The sequence below is a fragment of the Protopterus annectens genome, chromosome 15.part0, assembly GCF_019279795.1.
Source record: "Protopterus annectens isolate FY-2018-M chromosome 15.part0, PAN1.0, whole genome shotgun sequence".
In the NCBI taxonomy this organism is placed as follows: domain Eukaryota; kingdom Metazoa; phylum Chordata; order Ceratodontiformes; family Protopteridae; genus Protopterus; species Protopterus annectens.
The window spans coordinates 121,545,594-121,565,844 of record NC_056749.1 but is presented as its reverse complement, the minus strand read 5'-3'; the positions used below and the strand labels follow the sequence as shown (position 1 = coordinate 121,565,844).

Genomic DNA, 20,251 nt, shown 5'->3' with positions numbered 1-20,251 from the left:
TAGACTGGATGCTAGTATTCCACCTTAACGAAGTCCTAAAATCTGGTGTCATTCCTGACCCACTAGGAGATCACCTCCCTGCCTTCATCCATTGGGCTACACCCATTTCCCCATACTCCCACCACTACATTCAAACCCGCAACCTCTCTAACTTTAACCCTACTACTTTCTCTGACTCCCTTAAGTTAACTAACTGGAACCCCTTAAAAACTCTTCCGTTAGATGCAGCCATTGACTACTTCAACTATACTTTCATAACTGTCCTTAACTCCCTAGCACCTATAAGAACAAAAAGAGTTAAAGCAAATACCACCCCATGGCTCACCAAAGACACCAAAAAAATTATGCTACAAAGAGATAAAACCTGGAAAGAGCTTACCTCCAACTTAAAAAAACAGAAATCTTACTCAAATACAAACAGCTAAGAAACCAAGCCAAAAAACAAGTTATTAAAGACAAAAAGGTCTTACTACATCAAACTACAAGCAAATCACACAAAAAACCCCAAACAGTTCTGGAACTCTATTAATTCTCTCCTTAAACCTGGTACAAAAAATAACCCTTGCCCAGACCCCAGCAAATCTGAACTTGAAATTGCAATAATGTTCAATACCTTCTTTACCTCTTCTATTGCTGAGCTAACCAAGACCGTTACCAACAATAACCCTCCACCTCCTACTGCTCAATCCTCCTCCCCCCCACTTTTGAACTCAAACCCATCTCCACCAAACTAATAAAGAGACTTCTCACTAAACTCAAACCTTGCTCCAATGCCCCTGACAGCATTCCTTCCACCTTCCTAAAAATGGCCTCTGACAGTATTGCTCTTCCTATCAGCATCCTGATCAATAGATCCCTACTTGAATCCTATGTACCCAAACTATGGCGATCTACTTTTATACTTCCAATTCACAAGGGTGGCAAAAATTTTAACACCTCCAATTTCTGCCCCATAGTCATCCTCTCCTGAATCTCCAAATTTCTTGAAAAATGTATCCACTTACAACTCCTGCCATTCCTTACCAAACACAAACTACTCTCCCCTACCCAACATGGCTTCCGTCCTGAACACAGTACCAACTCCGCCCTTCTCTCCTTCTTACAGTCTGTCATTTCTGCTCGTGACTGTGGCAATATCGTATCCTCTTGTTCTGCTAGACTTATCTAAAGCCTTCGATACCATCTCCCATAGTCACCTATTAAATCATCTGTCTAACCTCAACAACTCCAATAAAACTCTTTCCTGGTTCTCCAGCTACCTTTCTGATAGATCTCAAGCCATGAAATGGGGCCAGGCCACCTCTACTTTCCTCCCAACCCCCACTGGAGTAGCCCAAGGTTCAATCCTTGGCCCACTGGTTTTCAACATCCTTATTAACAACTTCCACAAAGCCATGCCTAACACCAAAATTGTGCAATACACTGATGATTCCATTCTGATCCGTCATGCCTCCAACCTAAAAGATCTCCAATTTCTAACTCAAACTGCTTTCTCCACCACTGAAAAATGGATGCTCCAAAATCACCTCTCACTAAATGCCAACAAAACAAAGATCCTTCTATTCTCTCCCTCAAAATCCTACCCTGTCGACAAAAACGTACTCCATATCACCAGTCTTAACTCCATTATCGAGGTCGTACCCTCAGCCTAACTTCTTGGTGTAACCATTGATGAACACCTAAAATTTAATAATCACATCCAGCTAAATATCAAGAAAACCCACATAAAACTAGGCCTTCTCTTCCTCTCTCCTTCCACCAGACTAACTCTCAACACTACCTAACTACTCCCCTCTCTACTGTATGGCACTCCTCTGCTCACTAATTTATCTTCCTCTCTCACCTCCAAACTGGAAGTATGTTATAATAAATTTGCCAAATTCGCCACAAATGCAAAATCCTCCTCTCACCACTGCACCTCCCTTCACTCTCTAAACTGGCTTGAACTCCCCAATCTACTCAACCTCCACCAAATCACCACTGCACACAAATTACTATTCCAACCTATTAAGTGTCCTGCACTATCCAATATTCTGCAACCTTATAACCCCCCCAGACCCCTTAGATCTACCCACCAAAAACTTGATCATCATCCATAAACCCAAGCGCCCTGCTATCTTATTCCCTAGCTAAAAAATGCAATGCTCTGCCCTCCACACTGAGGACCTGTGACAACCTTAACTTCAAAACTCAACTTCATTCTTACCTCTATCTAAATAGGAAATGCAACTGTACTCTTCCACCCATTCCTCTCATGCTCTCCCCTCTGTTTACCACAGGTTAACCTTCTTAGCTCCCTAACCTCACTTTAAATTAATGATTATTTCTGTAAACAACAGCAATTTTAGCGACGATTCTATATGCCTGTTTTCACTCTCCTGAAGCGAAACTGCTTATTTCTTTTCTCACTCCTTTGAATGCTACTTATTGCTTGCAATCCCTAACTTCCTTTGTTATTAATCATGTAATAAAACTTTGTATTGTGGAGCTTTCTCCCCGAGCCTCCACTGTAAGTATTCTGTAAATAAACTTTAATGTCTAGCTTTTCTCCCCAAGCCTCCACTAAAATAACCTCCCTAAGCCCTGTGAACTAAATTGTAAATATTTTATTTCTCTTTTCTTTAGAATGCTACCTGTTGTTTGTAATCCTAAATTTATTTGCTACTAATCATGGATTTTTCTTTGTAATTAATCATGTATTTTTTTTTTGTAATTAATCTTGTAATTTTCTTGTAATTTAATCATGTACTTAAACTTCGTATTGTGGAGCTTTTCTCCCCGGGCCTCCACTGAAAATGGGCTCCCCAGGCCCAGTAGACCTCCCCAGTCAACAAACTGGAATAAATAAATAAATATACCGGAAGAATGCAAGTTCCTGTAATCACGGCTGGACAGGTAAAAAACACACTCTCCAAAGCCAAGAACACAACATCCATGGGACCTGACAACATCCCAGGCTGCGTTCTACATGAACTACAGAACAAACTGGCACTCCACACCTAAGCACCATATTTTATCATAGCCTCACCTCAGGCTTTGTGCCCACTGAATGGTGTACAGCAACGGTTATCCCACTCCACAAAGGGGGAGCCACCATGGACCTCAGGAACTACCGCCCCATTAGCCTGACGAGCCTGGTCTGCAAGACCATGGAATGTATCATCATGGAACCTATAAACAAAGACACTGGTAATCTTCAAACTCTGAACCCCACCCGGTTCGGGTTTGTAATAGGCAGATCATATCTCATAAACCTGAAAGACATCTTTGAAGCAGTCACCAAAGCCGTAGACGAGGGTAAGGTGGTTCACACAGCCTATCTAGATTTCCCCAAGCCTTATGACACCACCCCCACTCTGGAATTATAGATAAACTCACTAAACTAGGTATAAAGCCCTATGTCACAAGATGGGTTGCCAACTGGCTCACTGACAGAACCCACACTGTGAAAGTAGCAGTCTCCAAACCCAACTTCAGGCCAGTGACAAGTGGAGTACCACAGGGTGCGGTCCTGGGTCCTCTCCTGTTATCTACTTCTCTGAAGTATAGGCTAACACAAAAGGTCTTTGGCTAATGGAGTTCGCAGATGACTGCAAACTAGGATCCATAATCAAAACTCCTAACGATGTGGACATCCTACAACAGTGCCTCACTAAGACCCTGGTATCAAAGCTATGGCCTCAAGCTCAGTGCTAAAAAGTCCATTGTTATCCCCTTTGGTAAAAACTCTGTACCCATGAACTACCACATAGGTGGTAGTCTACTTAACACCAAAAGTGTGATAAGAGACCTTGGGACACAGGTGGACAGTAGTCTCACCTTTTATAATCACATCGCCACAGTACTCAGGAAATCCTTCTACATGGCACTCCTCATCACAAGAGGTTTCTCATCCAGGGAAAAAAGGGGTCATTATTCCCCTCTACTCATCACTCATTATAGAGTACAACACCCCTTTTGGTATGTACCTCAAGACATCTACAATTGGAAAGGCCGCAGAGATACCTCACAAAAAGGATTACCAGCCTCCAACAGATGCCCTACACAGATCGTCTCAAAAAACTCCAGCTTTACTCCATCACACATCGCTTACTCAGAGGCAATCTCTGCCTAACATACAAAGCTAAGTCAAACCCACAGCTGTTGGACATGCTCCACTTAAAGAAATTCCAGTCCCTCCGAGCTACACGCTCTAGGGACCTAAACCTTGTCACCACAATAAACAGAACATTCTGGAGGGATAGATTCATGTCCAAGAGACTTCCCATACTCTGGAACAAACTACCTATCTACATCAAACAAAGCTCCTCATTAGCACTCCAAGAAAAATCTTGATGACTGGATGGAAAATAGGAAAAAAGGTAACCTGGCTTTCGCCACCCAAGAAAATTATTTTCCTGTGCCCCTGTCGAGCAGAGCCACAGAGGAAAGCAATGGGGCCACTCTTCAGGAGCGCTGAAAGGACTGACCAGAGAAAATCTCTGGGCCCCAGATTACGTGGACCCCCTCTGCTTCGGTAAGGGCGTCTTCTGGAAGGGATACCCCCCTTTGCCTCTGGGGGGTAAATTCACCACATGTCAAGAAAAGGACCCGGAGACGTCTTGTGCCACTTCCCAATCCTCTGATTCCTGGAGAAGGAACGCTGGGGGGTGGAAAAGCATACACCTACAGCAGACAGGGTCTTACTGTCTTTCTCACATCTGACCAGACCGTCCTTAACTTTTGGGCCAAACAGCAAAAACGCTTCAACGGGAGCATTCAGGAAGGAAGACTTAAAAGTGTCCGTGTAATCACAAAGGTGCATCCAGGTGTGGGGTCTCATAACTACACCTGAACCCGCAGCACTTGTCACCCCTTCGGTTGCATGGGATATCAGCCTCATGGATGACTTGGAGATGGATTCCAGGGTTGCGAGCTGCGAGGCAGCTTTGTCACTGGAACTCTGTCAGGACATAGAGTTCAGAGATTAAGTCTCTTTGGAGCCTCATAAAATGTGCCAAATAGTTCAAGGACCATATGTCAAAGGTCAATAAAGCAAAAACTCATGGCTCTCCTTGGTGAGCTCCTTTTTCGTGGCCTCTGCCCCACCACAGCATCTACTGGTAAACCTTTAGACCAATTTGGGCTCTCCTCATGGAAACAGAATTTTATCTGGTTTCCGAGGGATCGGCTCAGCGGAGTCAGGATTCTTCCAGGCGCGCTGCACCATGAGCTGGACTAGCTCGTCTGCAGGTGGGGTCACCAAGAGGTACATGGACGGGCACGAAAGGCCTGCAAAAAGACGGATCCCTCAGAGGAAGGGTTGCTGGGCTTTCAGTCATCCCTCTGTTTCAACATTTCAAGCATGTCTCCAAAGGAGACATCTTAAGGGGGTGACCGAGGAGACCCTTTCCCCTTCATCGTAATCCGTATTCTCCAAGAGACTCTTCCAGGGAGCCTACATGCTTCCTATTGCACAACTTCTTCCGTGGTACCTCTTCAGTGGGATCCTCCGAGGAGGACTTGGAAGAAGGGGCACCCTGAAATAGGGCTTCCTGAGGCTCTTGTGGCCACTGTCCCGAATCTGTGGCCTGTGATAGCTGCAGCTCAGGGGGAAGGAAAGTACAGTTTTGTACCTACCATAAATGTAGATGTTCGAGTGTTCACCCTGCTGCAGTCATCACACTTGGGTTATCCTGCCGTCAGGCGGTCCCGCAGTCGGCCCAAATTCCAAAGTCTTGGTCCGGAGTCTGTTGCTGTCGCTTCTTCCCTGACGTCAGTACGCCAGGGGTATATAAGAGGCATCCAACGCCATTTTGTTCAGTTTTTCTTGCCCCAGATGTCAGGTGCCCCCAAAAGGTACGCAATATATATATAATTATATATAAATATATACATATGGCTATATAAAAACAAAACAAAAATCCTTAGGTACAAGCAAATACACCACAGAGGTAGTATAGGATAAAGTGGTAGAGATAAGTTCAGCTAGTTCAGAGGGGATGGAGGGAGGGTAACCTGGACTGCAGCAGGGTGAACACTCGAACATCTTCATTTATGGTAGGTACAAAACTGCACTATGCTCGTGTTACCCTGCTGCAGTCATCACACTTGGGTTGAATCCCAAAGCTAAGGATGGGAGGTGGAGTCAGACAGGGTTATAAGAAGCTAGTAGGCCCTGCAAAACTACAGTGGCAAAACCAGCTCTGGTCTTAGAGTAAAGAGGTAAGTGATTGTGTTTGGTGAAGGTGTGCACTGAACTCCAAGTAGCAGCTTCTAGACTATCCTTGGTTGGTACTCCCCTGAGAAAGGCTGCTGATGTAGCTGTAGCCCTGGTGGAGTGGGATCTAATGTTAGCAGGCACTGGTTTCCCATGATGTGTGTGTAGCAGAAATGTATGCAATGTCCTATCCATTTAGAAATGGTCTGTTTTGAGATAGCTTTTCCTTGTGATCCTGTAGCATAGGCCACAAAGAGCTAGTCAGTTTTTCTGAAAGCCTTAGTTTTATCCAAGTAGTAACGTAATTGCCTGTGAATGTCCAAAGAGTGCAGGAGTCTTTCTCCTTTGTTCTGGGGATTTGGGAAGAAGGTGGGCAAGTGAATGGTTCGGTTTAGGGCCACAATGGATACACCTTTGGCAAAGGAAGGATTAGTTCGTAGAGAAACTCTGTCTTGATGAAAAATGAGGAAAGGGTCCACTGCCATTAGTGCCTGTAGTTCTGAGACTCTTCTAGCTGAGGTTATTGCTAGTAGTAGGGCAGTTTTCCATGAAAGAAATTATAAATCAGCTGAAAAAGCTGGTTCAAAGGGCGGCAGTGTAAGCTTTTCAAGGACAAAGTTGAGATTCCAAGTAGGTGCTGGAGCTCTCCTTGGCGGTCTTAAGTTCTTAGCCCCTCTGAGGTACTGTCTTAGGAGTGGATGTGAAAATAATGGAGGATCCGTGCTGTAATGAGCTGAAATTGCTGAGGCGTGGATCTTAATAGATGAAAAAGAAAATCCTTTGTGTAGTATCTCAGTTAAGTATTGTAGAATCTGAGGAATGTTCGGCTCCAGGGGATTTAGGCCTTTAGCCTGGTTCCAGGTGCAAAATCTTTTCCATTTGTCTGAATAGGTTTTCCTGGTGCTGGGCCTCCTGGCCTCCAGAATGACATCCATAACAGCTTTGGATAAAGATGTTGGCTGGTTGTTTAGGTAATTTGCCATGCAGCCAGGTTTAAAGTCTTGAGCTGGCTGTGTAGAATCAGATTGTCTCGCTGGGTGAGTAGGTGAGGAATTTGTGGCAAAATCCATGGTGGGCCCTGGGCCATGTTCCTTAAAATTGGATACCAATGTTGGCGTGGCCAGTCTGGTGCAACGAGAATCATTTGTGGCCTCTCTAATCGGACTTTCAGCAGTAGCTTTGCTAGAAGAGGCAGTGGAGGGAAGGCATACACTTGTTAATGTTTTCCAACTGAATGAGAGGGCGTCCACTTTCCAAGCTAGTGGATGGAAGGTCCTAGTGCAAAATTTTTGAAGTTGGTGGTTGTGGGGGCTTGCAAACAGATCTATGTCTGGGCATCCCCATTTTTGAGCTATCATTGCAAATACTTGTGGATCTAGTTTTCATTCGTGTGGATCCATGATGTTTCTGCTTAGGTCGTCTGCCAATGTGTTTTTCTTTCCTGGCAGGAATTGTGCTTGTAATTGAACCTGGTAAGACAGTGCAGTGTTCCACAAGGTCATTGCTTGCCTGCATAGAGGGTAGGAATGTGTGCCCCCTTGCTTGTTTATGTACCACATAACTGTGGTGTTGTCTGTCCGTATTAGTTGTTGTCCTGGGTGTAGAAGGTCCTTGAAAGCTGTTAGGGTATTCTGCACTGCTAGCATTTCTTTTTGATTGATATGCAGGTGTCTCTGATCTGTAGTCCATTTGCCCTGAATGCACTGCCCTGCCATGTGTGCTCCCCAGGCATAGTCCGATGCATCTGTTGTCATAGTTTGCCTGGCTGTGGGTAAGGTGAAAGGCTGACCCTTGTTGAGGTGACATGCCTGTGCCCACCATAGAAACTCCAGTTGAAGGCAGGGAATGAGTGGAATCATGGTTTCCAAGCTGTGGCTGTGCTGAGTTCATACACTTTTCAGGCACCATTGTAATTTCCTCATATGCAGTTTTGCAAATGGTATTAGTAGTATGCAAGATGCCATGAATCCCAAGGCCTGCAGAATTTTTCTTGCAGGGACTTGGGTCTTTGTTGCCATTATTTTGAAATATTGAAACAGCTGTCATTGTTTGTCTGGCGTGAGATAAGCCATCTGGGCCGTTGTATTCAAGCTGGCACCCAGGAATATTATGTTTTGTGAGGGCACTAGTTTTGATTTCTTTTCGTTTACTGTGTACCCTAGGCAACTTAGAAGGTGTTTGACAAATGCCAGATGCTGTAAAAAAAAGTCCTTGCTTTCTGCTTGAATAAGACAGTCATCCAGGTATGGGTATATTTGAATTCCTCTTTGTCTGCAGTGTGCAATTACTGGTGCCAGGCATTTTGTGAAGACCCTGGGCGCAGTAGATAAGCCAAAGGGCAGTGCAGAGAATTGATAATGCTTTGAACCTGCAATGAAGCGGAGGTATCTTCTGCAATTCTGTCTGATAGGGACATGCAGGTATGCCTCCTTGAGGTCCAAAGTGACTAGCCAAGCATTCTTGCCCAGCATGGGAAGAAGCTGCTGTAGTGTTACCATCTTGAATTTTGGTACTTGCAGATAGGTGTTCAGAATTGAAAGATCCAGAATGGGTCTCCATGCTTTGTCCTTTCTTGGAACTAGGAAGAGTCTTGAGTAAAATCCTTGTCCTTGCTCCTGTGTAGGTACCTGTTGAATGGCTCTCATGTTCATGACAGCTGTAATTTGTTTTTGTGCCTCTGCCCATTGATTTGGTGGCAGGTTTGGCATTCCTTTGATCCTTGGTAAGGTATGAAAGTGGAATATGTATCCTTGAGAGACAATGATTAGAACCCATTTGTCTTTTGTGATGATGTGTCAGCTGTCTGCAAAAAATGCTAGTTTTCCTCCCAGGAGTGTTGCCAGGAGAGATTTGCTTGGAAGTTTGAGGATAGAGTCATTGTGTCTGCCTTCTGCTAGCTTGGGGCCTGTCTTCTCCTCCTTTCTGGGTAGCAGAAGCCCATTGGCGAGGTTTGTAAGGGCCCTGTGACTGACCTCTGCCCCTTGGGCATCTGTATTTGCCCCTCTGTGATCTGTCTGAAGCCGGAAAGGACCAATTTTTTGTTGGCCAATTTCTGCTGAAGCGAGGGGGTTGCACCTGCAAGAAATCTTTGACCGTTTGCATAGATTTAGCCTTATCCTCCATTTTCTTTAAAACCTCTTCTGCTTTGACACCAAATAATACATCCTGTTGTAAAGGTGCATCTAATAATTTTGCTTTAACATGGTCAGGCAGGGTTTGCTCTTTTAACCAAGCATGTCTATGAATGACAGAGCCAGTAACGGCTGCTCTACAGGAAGCTTCCAATGAATCAAATCCGCATTGTAAAGTATGCTTGCCCACCTGTTCAACTGCATGCAACAGATCCTGCATTTCCTTGAATTCAGGCTGTTCTGAATGTGTGCTCATTTTTTTGTTTTAACTGAGACATCAGGAACTGTTAATATTTCAACATGTGAAACTGGCAATTTAATGCTCTCATAGCCAGAGTTGCAGAGGTGTATATTTTCTTTCCCCATCTATCTAGGGCTCTGGAATCTCTTTCAGAGGGAAAAGGATTTTTAGCCATGGACGCCTTTGCTCCCTTAGGACCCTGGGATATGGTTTCTGGGTCAGCTACAGGGCTTTTATAAAGGAATTTGTGTGAGTCAGGTACTCTGTAGTATCTGTCTGGTTTGGCTGGAGCAAGAGGTAGAGAGTCTGGATTTAAACTAGACTCCAAGTAGACATCGGGTGGCCTAATGGTTAAGGTGTTTGCCTTACAAACACAAGGTGCAGGGTTTGAGCCTCACAAGGGATAATTGGCTAAGCTTAAAGTGGCTCACAAGGGCAGTTAGCTTAGTACTAATCTATGAATCTATGAATCTATATCTAATACAGGAGGGATAGCAAGAGGTCTGTGCTGGGGTAATAAAAGGAACTCTCTGAGCCTTTTCTTAGAATCTGAGTAATCCTGGCCTTCCCAGTGGAAATGTTCCCTCATGGTATGTAATGTTTCCCCAAAGGAGTAGTCTTCAGGGGGAGATGCTGAGGGAATAGAGTCTTCAGCATCAGAATCCTCATAAGGTGGAAAAGTGTAATCCTATTCCTCAGAAGTATCTGAGGAGAGAGAAACCTGGTCAGAGGATGCATGATCCTCCTCTTGTCTTGGTCTTTCTCCTGATAAGGGGAATTAAATATTCAGTCATCTTAAGCATCTGTTTCTTAGGCATGCGGCCTTGACCTGTAGACGGATGAACAGTTTTCTTAAGTTTTAAAGGAGTTTTAAACATAGCATAAGATTTAATGGTGAGTGTAGTCGGTCTGAAGACACATTCTGCAACCGAAGGTGCTTCCTCTGCACCGGTGTATAATTCTGCTCCGGTGTCTGTAGATGGCTGCGTCGGCCTAGTAGACTCCGCTTGGGAGTCGGCAGCTGTCTGGGGTTCCAGCTCTGCGGTCGTCAGGGGCTGCGTAGGCGCCTCACTAAAAACCGGAGAACCGGCGACAGGCCCAGCTGAGGCCTCTGGGTCTGGCTTATTCCTAGGTTGCCTGTCCTTATCCTTGCGTTTATTATGAACTGCGGTCATCGGCTGCTCCGACGGCATAATATAATTAAATTTCCTACTAAAGTAATGCCGTGTGAAGTCAAAACAGCGTTTGATAGTGCGTTTATTAAACCTAGTGCAAAACCGACAACCTGTGACGTCGTGGTCTGGGCCTAGGCAAGGAATACAATAGGGATGGAAGTCCTTATGAGGTATTTGCTTCCCACAAGAAATGCAATTGTTAACTTTTTCTGACATCGGCCTGAGGCAAGAAAATGTTCCCCAACAGGGTACTTAGCTTTATTGAAGACTTCGGACTGAAATTAAAATCGAAAATCTCAGGTGTCGGCCGACCGGCACTTGTGAACTGCTTCTGCTTCGGGCACCGCGCGGCAAGAAAGACTGAAGAAAATGGCGTTGGATGCCTCATATACCACTGGCGCACTGACGTCAGGGAAGAAGCGACAGCAACTGACGCCGGACCAAGACTTTGGAATTCGGGACTGCCTGACGGCAGGACAACCCAAGTGTGATGACTGCAGCAGGGTAACACGAACATCGTGTGGGGTTCTGATGCCAGTGGTTTGCTTCCAGAAGCAAGTGTTCTCTCCATCACCTGGAAAGCAGGTCTGCCTGAAGAGGGACGGAAGCCCGGAACAGAGGACGACAACCTAGGAACCGGGGCTCACACCCCGCTCTGACAAACCCACTCCCAAGAGAGGAGCCTCAGGAAGAGTCAGTGCTGACAGAACTCCTGGCACGGGGGACGGAGCTGTAAACAGGCTCGAGACTGTGCTCGGTACTGAAGAGCCTGCAGCCCAACCCTGAACCTGAGGAAGACCTGGTTCAGAAGGAACCAAAGGCCAAAGAGTAGGTTCCGGTGCCACAGTGAGGCCCACTAGTGGCATCAAAGTGTAGGGAACTGAAAGAGGCATCGGAGGCGAAGACTTTGAAACCTGCAAGGAGGTCAAAGTAGGCAAGTAGGATGGAGACCGTAGAGAAATATTCCCATGTCCGACAGGAGGATCGGTCTTAGCGGGTGTAAGAATCCCCCTGGCTGTCAGCAGCTGGTCCACAAGGCACACCACACATCAAGTGCAGAAAGGCTCCTGGTGGATCTAGTGGATATCCCTGATGGGGACTCTGGCCACTCAAGGAAGGGGCTATATATCTTCCCCAGGAAGGGGTCCACTGACTGGGAGTATCGGGTCCTGTGTTATGGTATCCAATGGCACCGTTGTCTTGAGCTTGGTGACAGGGAGCAATGGAACGTCTATTACAGACAAGGGTACCGCAGATAGACTCGGTGCAGTAAATGTGCTCGGTACTGAAACTGGTGTGGAAGAAATTACTGGAGGCTGAAATACAAGAGGGGTCATAATCATGGGTACCGAAGACATGCTTGGTGCCGATGTGACACACAGTACCAAGAAGGATGATGCAACTTGCAATTTGGGAAGAGACGGTGCTGTAGACACAATCGGTGCCAAAATAGGCACAGATATCAATGTTGTTGACAGAACTGAGGTCAGTGTCAAAGAGACTGGCCTCGGCTCCGAAGACACTTTAGGTATTTTAGACTTTGAAGGCTTGTCCAAATCATCTGAAGGTGATGAGGGTAGAGGATGTGGCCTTTTCCTTTCCTTCTTAGGAGGGGGACAATCCCCCGACACAAAGAGCCTCTGAAAAGGGTGTCTTAAGAAGGCCCTTCAAGATCAATTTGCATCTGCGTTCATTCAGTGTACGAGCACTAAAACCTTTACAAACAGAACGGGGCTGCACAGAAAGATGGGGAACCGCTAAACAATATAACAGTCATCATGCAAGTCACAGTTAGGCATTTTTCTACTGCATTTTAGACATTGTTTGAAGCCTGACGTACTTTTCTTGTCAGCCATATCCAACATACACACACTAAACAACTCAAAGAAAAAGGAGGGATAGAAAGACAGTAAAGATAAAGTTCTACTAAGTTTTTAGTTTTTTTTTTTTTTTTTTTTTAAACAAGGAAAAGGAATACCAGCTATGGTATTGAAGAACTACTGCAAGGGTAGGGAGAAAGGCCATACCACCAATGGTACTAAGATTACCAAACGGTAATTAAGAAAGAGGGTAAAAGTTAATGCTAGACAAAGATCCTATCATACACTATAAAGTATCAAAATTGTCGACTTAGCTGAGAGCTGGCTTCAACATGGCTTTATGGCTACGTGGCAAATGAGATCTGATGTAGCAGGGAGAAGGGTACTATGGGCAAAAACTTAGCTCGAGAGTCTTTGACTGGCACAAGGTTGGTATAAAGCCAGGTCGGTTCCGAGAATGGAACCGACATCCCATCAGTGAAGAATGAATAAAGATTAACATTAGATGCAGCTGTTTAAAAAGGGATAATCAGTAAGGCATACAAAATATTGCATGACAACTAAAAGAATCAGAGGTGATTAGGAAGATTAAGGAGGCAGACTGGAAAGATTAAGGAGGCAGACTGGAAAAGCAATTTACAAGAATCCAAGGCAAGACATATGTATAGCTCCCAAGTATGCAACCATGACCAGAAGATTTAGGTTTTTGTTTGGAATGATTGCATGGGTATTTTTATACTCCAAGCAGACTTCAAAGAAATTTTCCTCAAGTAGACAGCAAATGTTGGAGGTGTGATGGAGAATAAAGAGGTAACTGGGAATATATGTTTTGGGAGTGCAATGAGCTGGCAGATTTTAAAAATTCCCTAAAGAGTACTCTATCATAAATATTGGGTGAGCAGATGACTGTAAGTGAGGAAATGATTCTTTTGAGCTGGGATACAATATCAGAATTGCCTAGACATAGTAAGGCCTTATTACATTTAATTCTGTTGGCTACCAAAAAAAGCAATTACTAGAAAAAGGAAATCAATGTCTACACAAACTGTACTTGATATACTGATTACTATTAACAGAGTTTCAAGAACTGAAACATGAATCTTTAGAAAAAGGAAAGAACAAATTACAAAGAAGTAAACAGAAATTGTGGGAACAATACACGCACAATAATGTTCAGGAGGAGGAGTGAGGTTTAAGGGAAGGCAGGAATTCAGCAATTTTCTTTAATGCTGGACAGTGATGATAGTCGTAAAGGAAATATATGTGATGTATATTGTATTTAAATGTTAAAATGGTTAGGTTTCTTTTCTGTTAATGAATATTTGCCTATGCCAAGTGATAATTTAATAAAGGTGGTTAAAAACATAAAAAGAGATAGTAAGGCCTTATTAAGTTTAATGCTATTGACTGTCAAAAAAGCAATTACAAGAAAATGGAAATAAAAAAATAAACCAAATGTAACTGAAGTACAGAACGTTGGAAGAAGGATAAAACATTGGAAGTGCAATGTTTAGAAAAAGGAAGGAGCAAATTACGAAACAAAATGGAATTTGTGTGAACAACACATACAGATTAGTGTTCAGGAGTGAAATTTAAAGGATGTCAGGAAATGAGCAATTTAAGTAATGATGGAATGAATTAATATTATGTACACTGCATAAAAATGTAAGAAATGTAAGCATGGTTTGTTTTATTTTATACTTCTGTATATGTACCCAAGTCATCTTTTTAATGTCGCATGCAGAAAAGATGTTAAAAAAAAAGAGAGAAATTTTCCTAACTGTCCTCACATACCTGGATGAATGAAGGAACTGCTAAAGGTATGGATTTCTCCATGCTCAGAAATTCCAACTTACCTCCTATAATTTCTGAGAATTCCTTATGTATCCCACAATCTAAAGAGACCATCCTCAGTCACAACCTAAACACAATATAGCTGGTCAAAATAATTCAACCATTCTTCCTTGTCAACCCCTGAAGTTGGATGTCTAGTTGAAGGAAAGGGTTCATTTTGCTTCCAGCTGGTAGAGCAGCCTCCAAAACAGAGATCTTCTGCGAGAGGAAAAAGTGGATGTATTCCGTGTCAAGCTACTATGTATTCCTCAGCACAGTATTTTTCCTATAATACTGACAGGTAAAGTTGGTTGTGGAGTGGAAGTCCCTGGGACAGATGTTTGTCTCCTAGGATAAAGGATCAGAGAGTCCTGTTGGTATTACTACTATACAATATCATTAAAGTAGCAGCATCTTGAAACAAAAAAGACCAGTTCAAGGACACCAAATGCTTTTGCATCCCTGAAAATGGCCAGTCCTTGCAGCTCACGCTGTGGTCACGCCTCTTTGTACAGAAATACTATTAAATTACCACTGGTTGAATACTCATCTTAATTGTAAGCAGAAGTAACCAATCCTTGGACTATAGGAAGCAGCTGGCAATTTTAAAATAAGATGTCTCCCAGTGGTACATTCCAATTTTTCATCAGTTATAGACACCAAAGAACCACCATCTGGCTGTGAGATAACAGATAAATTTAAGACTGAAGCCTGACTGCACTGTGATTCTACAGTCTCACTGTTGTCCTCCAGTGAAGCTAAATGAGGTGGAGAAATGGTAGACAGAGGTACAAACATCATGAACTAAAGCTGTGCATCACTAGACCCAGAGCCCTCAGGCAGCTGCAGAAGTGGGGCTTAATATAGACAAGCACTCCCTGCCCATGGATTCCTTAAGTGTTAACCTACTCGGCTTGATAATCCTTCTGTCGTGGCAATTAACATTTTGTGCTTTCTTTTCTCCACTACTACACAGTTCACCTGCCGAGGGAGGAGAGGTGGACTACCCCTGATTCAGTGTTACAAGCTTTTAGTGTTCTATAAACACCTGAAGGTTCTAGGCCTGGTGAAGAAGGATCTTTTTACTGAAAAATGTACAATGCTCTCAGAAGGAAACCTGGTGGTTTTCCCCTATATAGAATAAATAATGAAGGTGACAGTGCTTTGAGGGACTTAACTCCGACAAGTGCAAGTGTTGGTGAAGCCTTTGGGAAACTTACTTCCCACAAGTGAAAGTGCTGGCAACCTTTTCTGAGATCATTAAAAGTTTCAAAAAAAAATCCCACAAAACTATAGTAAATAGCAAACTACAGCTACAACAGCCAGAAAAGTAAAAAAAAGTAAAATGATATAGTTTTTCCGCAAGGAATACTTATCCCTCTGTTCTGCAAGTTGACTACAGAAACCAGTGGACTGAAGACTATAGGTTTTCTGGAGCAAAGAAAGAAATGAAAATAGCAAAGGCTGCTTTCTACAACCATCATACTGAAGTTCTCAGCATGGGGGAAGAGACCAGCTTTGCTCTGGAGATGTCCAAAATACTGGAAGACAGGTCAGAACAATGTATATCTGCCTGCAGCTTATTCCCAAGTACAACTATTTATTTATTTTATTTCAGTTTGGCAATCAGGTAGTGGACTGGTCAACAGGTCCTTTTCAGCCATGAACCAGGCATCATAGTGTACAACACATACAGAAAATTGTACTTAAGACTAAAGAATATAGAGTGCTACATGGTACAGTATCAAAGTAGAGAATAAATGTACATGCTATTCACAATTATAAATGCAAGTGATATTTACGGTATATACAATTAAGGCAGGCATTCAACTAATGATCACTTGTTAACAGTATGTTTTTACAAGAAAGACGAGACTGCAGTGTGAGCTGCAAGGACTAGCCGTTGTCATGGAAGCAAAAGCATCTGGGGGTCCTTAAACAGCTCTTTTTAGTTTGTTTCTAATTAATTATATAAAGCAAATACATATCAATTAAATGTTTTCATTTCTCTAATTCATTATATATTAAAACATTTGAAGAATGGAACAATATATTAGAAAAACTTGAATAAAACGAAAAAAGGATGTGATCTGTTAGCCTTTTTGGTCTGCTTTTAAAAAAAAATCTGAATTAGAGAAGTTACAAAAAATATGCAATCGATGTGTGCTTGCATTACAAAAACAGTAATGACATAACCTCCTGCGATCTTCAGATGTGAATTTTATCAGATAAATTAGGAAAGGAAGACAAAGTTTTACAAGAATTTAAGAACAAGAAAATAATTTGGGATATGAAAGATTATCCTCTGGTTAATAAATAATTTGAGAGTCCTTTCTGTTGTGGAACAGACTTTTTTTTATTGATGATTCTTTATTTTCTGAGCTGGTGGCCTATTCAATTTTTTTTTTAAATTTTGATTTGTAATTTCCTTACTTTTTTTTTGGGGGGGGGGTATGAGTTGGTGGCCTGCTCATATTTTAATTTTGATTTGCAATTTACTTTATTTTTTTTTTTGGGGGGGGGGTAGTATGTGGCTCTGTCATTTCTATGCGAACAATTGCAGCACTGTAGAAATTGACAGTAATGAGTTTGTGGTTCTCCAAGATTAACAACCCTCTGCACAATTTGTTTACAGCAGTTTGTATTTTACACATGTTCAAGCTAGAGTGTAGGGTTACAAGAGGGAGTCCACAATTGATTTTAGGGATAAGCATATTTTAGCTAAGGCATTATAAACTGTAGGGGTAAGGAGGTGCGAGATTCTATAACACAGTTTTAGTTGGAATGCTTAGCTCACAATACTGTCGGTGTGCTTAGCCAATGAAAAAAAAGGTTCCAAAATGAATTATTTCACAACACTGATCTTTAAGATGAACATTACTTATTTATTTATATTTAATACTGATCCACATAGTGCTCTGGTTTCAGTCTGAAAAATGTCTATCTGGTTAAATAACTTGCTCAGAATCACACAGTGGGTAGATGGAGGCAGAAGGAATCAAACCTTAGACTACGGGAAAACAGTCACTAACAGCACACAGCCTTAATCTTGTGCACTAACTGCCATGCAGTTATCTGAAACATGTATCTAAAAGAAAGTTAACATCTGGATCCAAGCTATACGTCCTCAAATGCCTACGGAAAAAGAACAAAAGAGCAACGTAAAGTTAAGGGGGAGTGGAAGACTAAAAGAAAAGTATGAAATGTTAGAGTACAGGCAAACTAAATGAAATGCATGCTCATTTTATGACAGTAACATGAATCTGCATGTGCTTGATGTGCTACTTTATGACAGCCAAATGCTGATGCTGGGATAGGGCTTTGTCAGCTAATCTAATTGTATGGCATGCAAAACAATGCTTTTACTATATTAAAATGAATTAAGCACTAAAAATGTTACCATTCTTTCGCATCATAATCTGTCATCCAAGTTACATATGCAAGAATGAAAACTGCCTACTACAGAATTTAGACTGGCCATTTACTCTGAGAATATTACATTAAATATATTACTCATGTACAGAACATGACATCTTTTCAAAATTTATTTTACTTTTTTTGAGTGCAGAAGTACAGAATTAGTGTGAAGTGATAGTAATTTAAATGTTTTCCATCTTTCAGCTTATCTGAACCACCTAACATTATTAATGCAAATGTCTTCACAACAGCTTGAGATCTGGTCTTAAAGTTTGCAGCAACAGAATATGCAACAAAAAATAAAAACTGAACTTTGGCTAGCTGCATAGGATTTGAGATGCTTACCCTTGACTGCAGCAGAAATCCCATGATCAGTTGGGCACACAGTAGTTTATATACCTTTAAAGGTAATTTATTTTTTCCCCAAACTGAGACGCAATTTACCTGTTTGGTAGAAGTTTCTGTAATTAGAATGCGCTAAAAAGTTAGATAATAAGGTAAAATGCAGTCTACCAAAAAGTAGAGTAGATTATTGACAGAAAATTCTGTGAAAAAAAAAGCTTAAAAATGTCAACAACTAATCTGAGGAACAGAGAAAATAATAAATATACATAAGTCATGATTACTGCATGAGAACTAGAAGTACTTTCTAATGTTTTAAAAAGTAAAGCCTAGCCAGCTGTTATCCTTACCATCATCTAGGGAGTGTAAGCCATGCACAGAATCCTCAGAGCTGGACTCATAGTTGTGATGGACACTGATGTCTTCAAAATCATCTAAAAGCTTACCATCGGGTCTTGGATCCATGAAGCTCAGGTGTGTCCGGCAGGAAGTTGTGAGAAACTCCGACAACCTACCTGTCTGAACTCTAAACAGCAAAGGAAAAATGTCAATATAAGTGTCTGATCTTCACAAAAATCATTCCATGACTTTCTCTTTGCTAAAAAAAATTACATTACAACAAACTAAAGGCTACGAACAGCAATTATAGTCACACAAAATCAAGTATGATCAAATGCTAGAGCTGGAGCTCATCTCTCTACAGACAAGAAAAGGGGAGAGCATGTTCTACAACAGTACATATACACCAAGAGGGTTGTAGATCCAAGGAATAGCTTTACTGGAATGGCTGTTGTTGATGGAATCCACAAGGTATTCAAGGGGGCAATACACCAAAGAAGCAACTGTGAGGGGAATGGAGGGCTGGGGTGGGGGGACAGAATGTTAAGCACATTCAAACAACAGACAAGGTTGGCTACAAAGTAGTTGCATACCTACCATGATGCTGAATCCTTTCATTCTCATCAGTCTGAATGACATTTGAGTCCTCAAGCCACTTGTTGGACTCAACCATACAAAACTAGAGCTCCAGCCTTGAGCCACTTTAATAATTCTTTTTTGCATCATGCCCTAATGTGTAAGACCACATCAGAGAGTTTAGCACCCAAGGGAGAATAATCAAAGGTGAAATGATAGAGAATGGAAATATCTCCCAAGTCTTGCAGGGTAACAATATGGAGGGAGGATGGGGCGTGTGCTAGCAGACAGACTACAATGAAAAGATCCATCATTATGATAATGACAACTACCATATCCTAGTCATCCCACCCATTTGATCCGATGGTATCATAACATTTAGGTGGTGTTGTTAACAGGAGAAGCTTTAGGACCATGGCCCCCAAGGAAGCTCTAACCATGAATACAGTATGTAACTTGTGGTGATTACCAAAGGTATGCTAGGAAGTCCTTGCAGCTGCTGCACAAGTCTCAAATTGAGGTGTTCCTACAGAAGAAACAAGAAGTAGCCATAAATCTAGTGGAGTGAACCTATGGACTGCCAGGAAATGGGCGATTATATTTCTTACTTGTATTCTGTCATCTGAAAATCACCTGGAAAGTGTGATCTCGGACACATTGGATCCCAATTTAAGTGCGAAAGAGACTAACAGCTGCAGGCTTTTTCTGAAGGTCTTAGTTCTGTGATAGTAAAATATCAGGTGTCTATGAACAAAGTATGCAGGATACATTTGCCTTTGTTGGCACTATCTGGAAAAAAAAAGATTGGCAAATGAATTAGTTGGTTCATTTTCACCTCACTAGCTACTCTGGAAGGGAGGGATACTCTGTCTTGATAGAAAACTAGTGAAAAAGAAGTTATGTACCTACCATAACATTCCATGTTAGTTGTCCTTCATCTCACCTTCCTTCTTGCTGGATGGGTACGGAGCCAATCCTCGGCTCCAACTCGGCCACTTTCTACAGCTCGAGAGCTGTTTACTGGCTCGAGGCTACCCCTTATCCCAGAATGCCCAGAGTCAACTACCCAGATCTCGTTTGAGATAGCTCACACTAGACATACTCACATGAGATAATCCATTATTGTTAAACCTGGATATACAGTAAATTGTCATGGTTTGCTTGGGAAGCAACTAAGA

At 42.4% G+C, this 20,251-nt stretch overlaps 1 protein-coding gene across 5 annotated transcripts in view; it reads right to left on the bottom strand.

Moving 5' to 3' along the window:
- PHKA1 (phosphorylase kinase regulatory subunit alpha 1) overlaps positions 1-20,251 on the bottom strand; it is a 3,177,076-nt gene that overhangs the window by 1,452,742 nt on the left and 1,704,083 nt on the right. For 4 of the 5 annotated variants that reach the window (XM_044057557.1, XM_044057558.1, XM_044057559.1 and 1 more), the window contains exon 19: positions 18,509-18,684. In XM_044057557.1, the coding sequence (XP_043913492.1) occupies positions 18,509-18,684 (176 nt within the window). The remainder of the gene's footprint in view (positions 1-18,508; positions 18,685-20,251) is intronic. The other variant, XM_044057561.1, reaches the window with a different exon arrangement.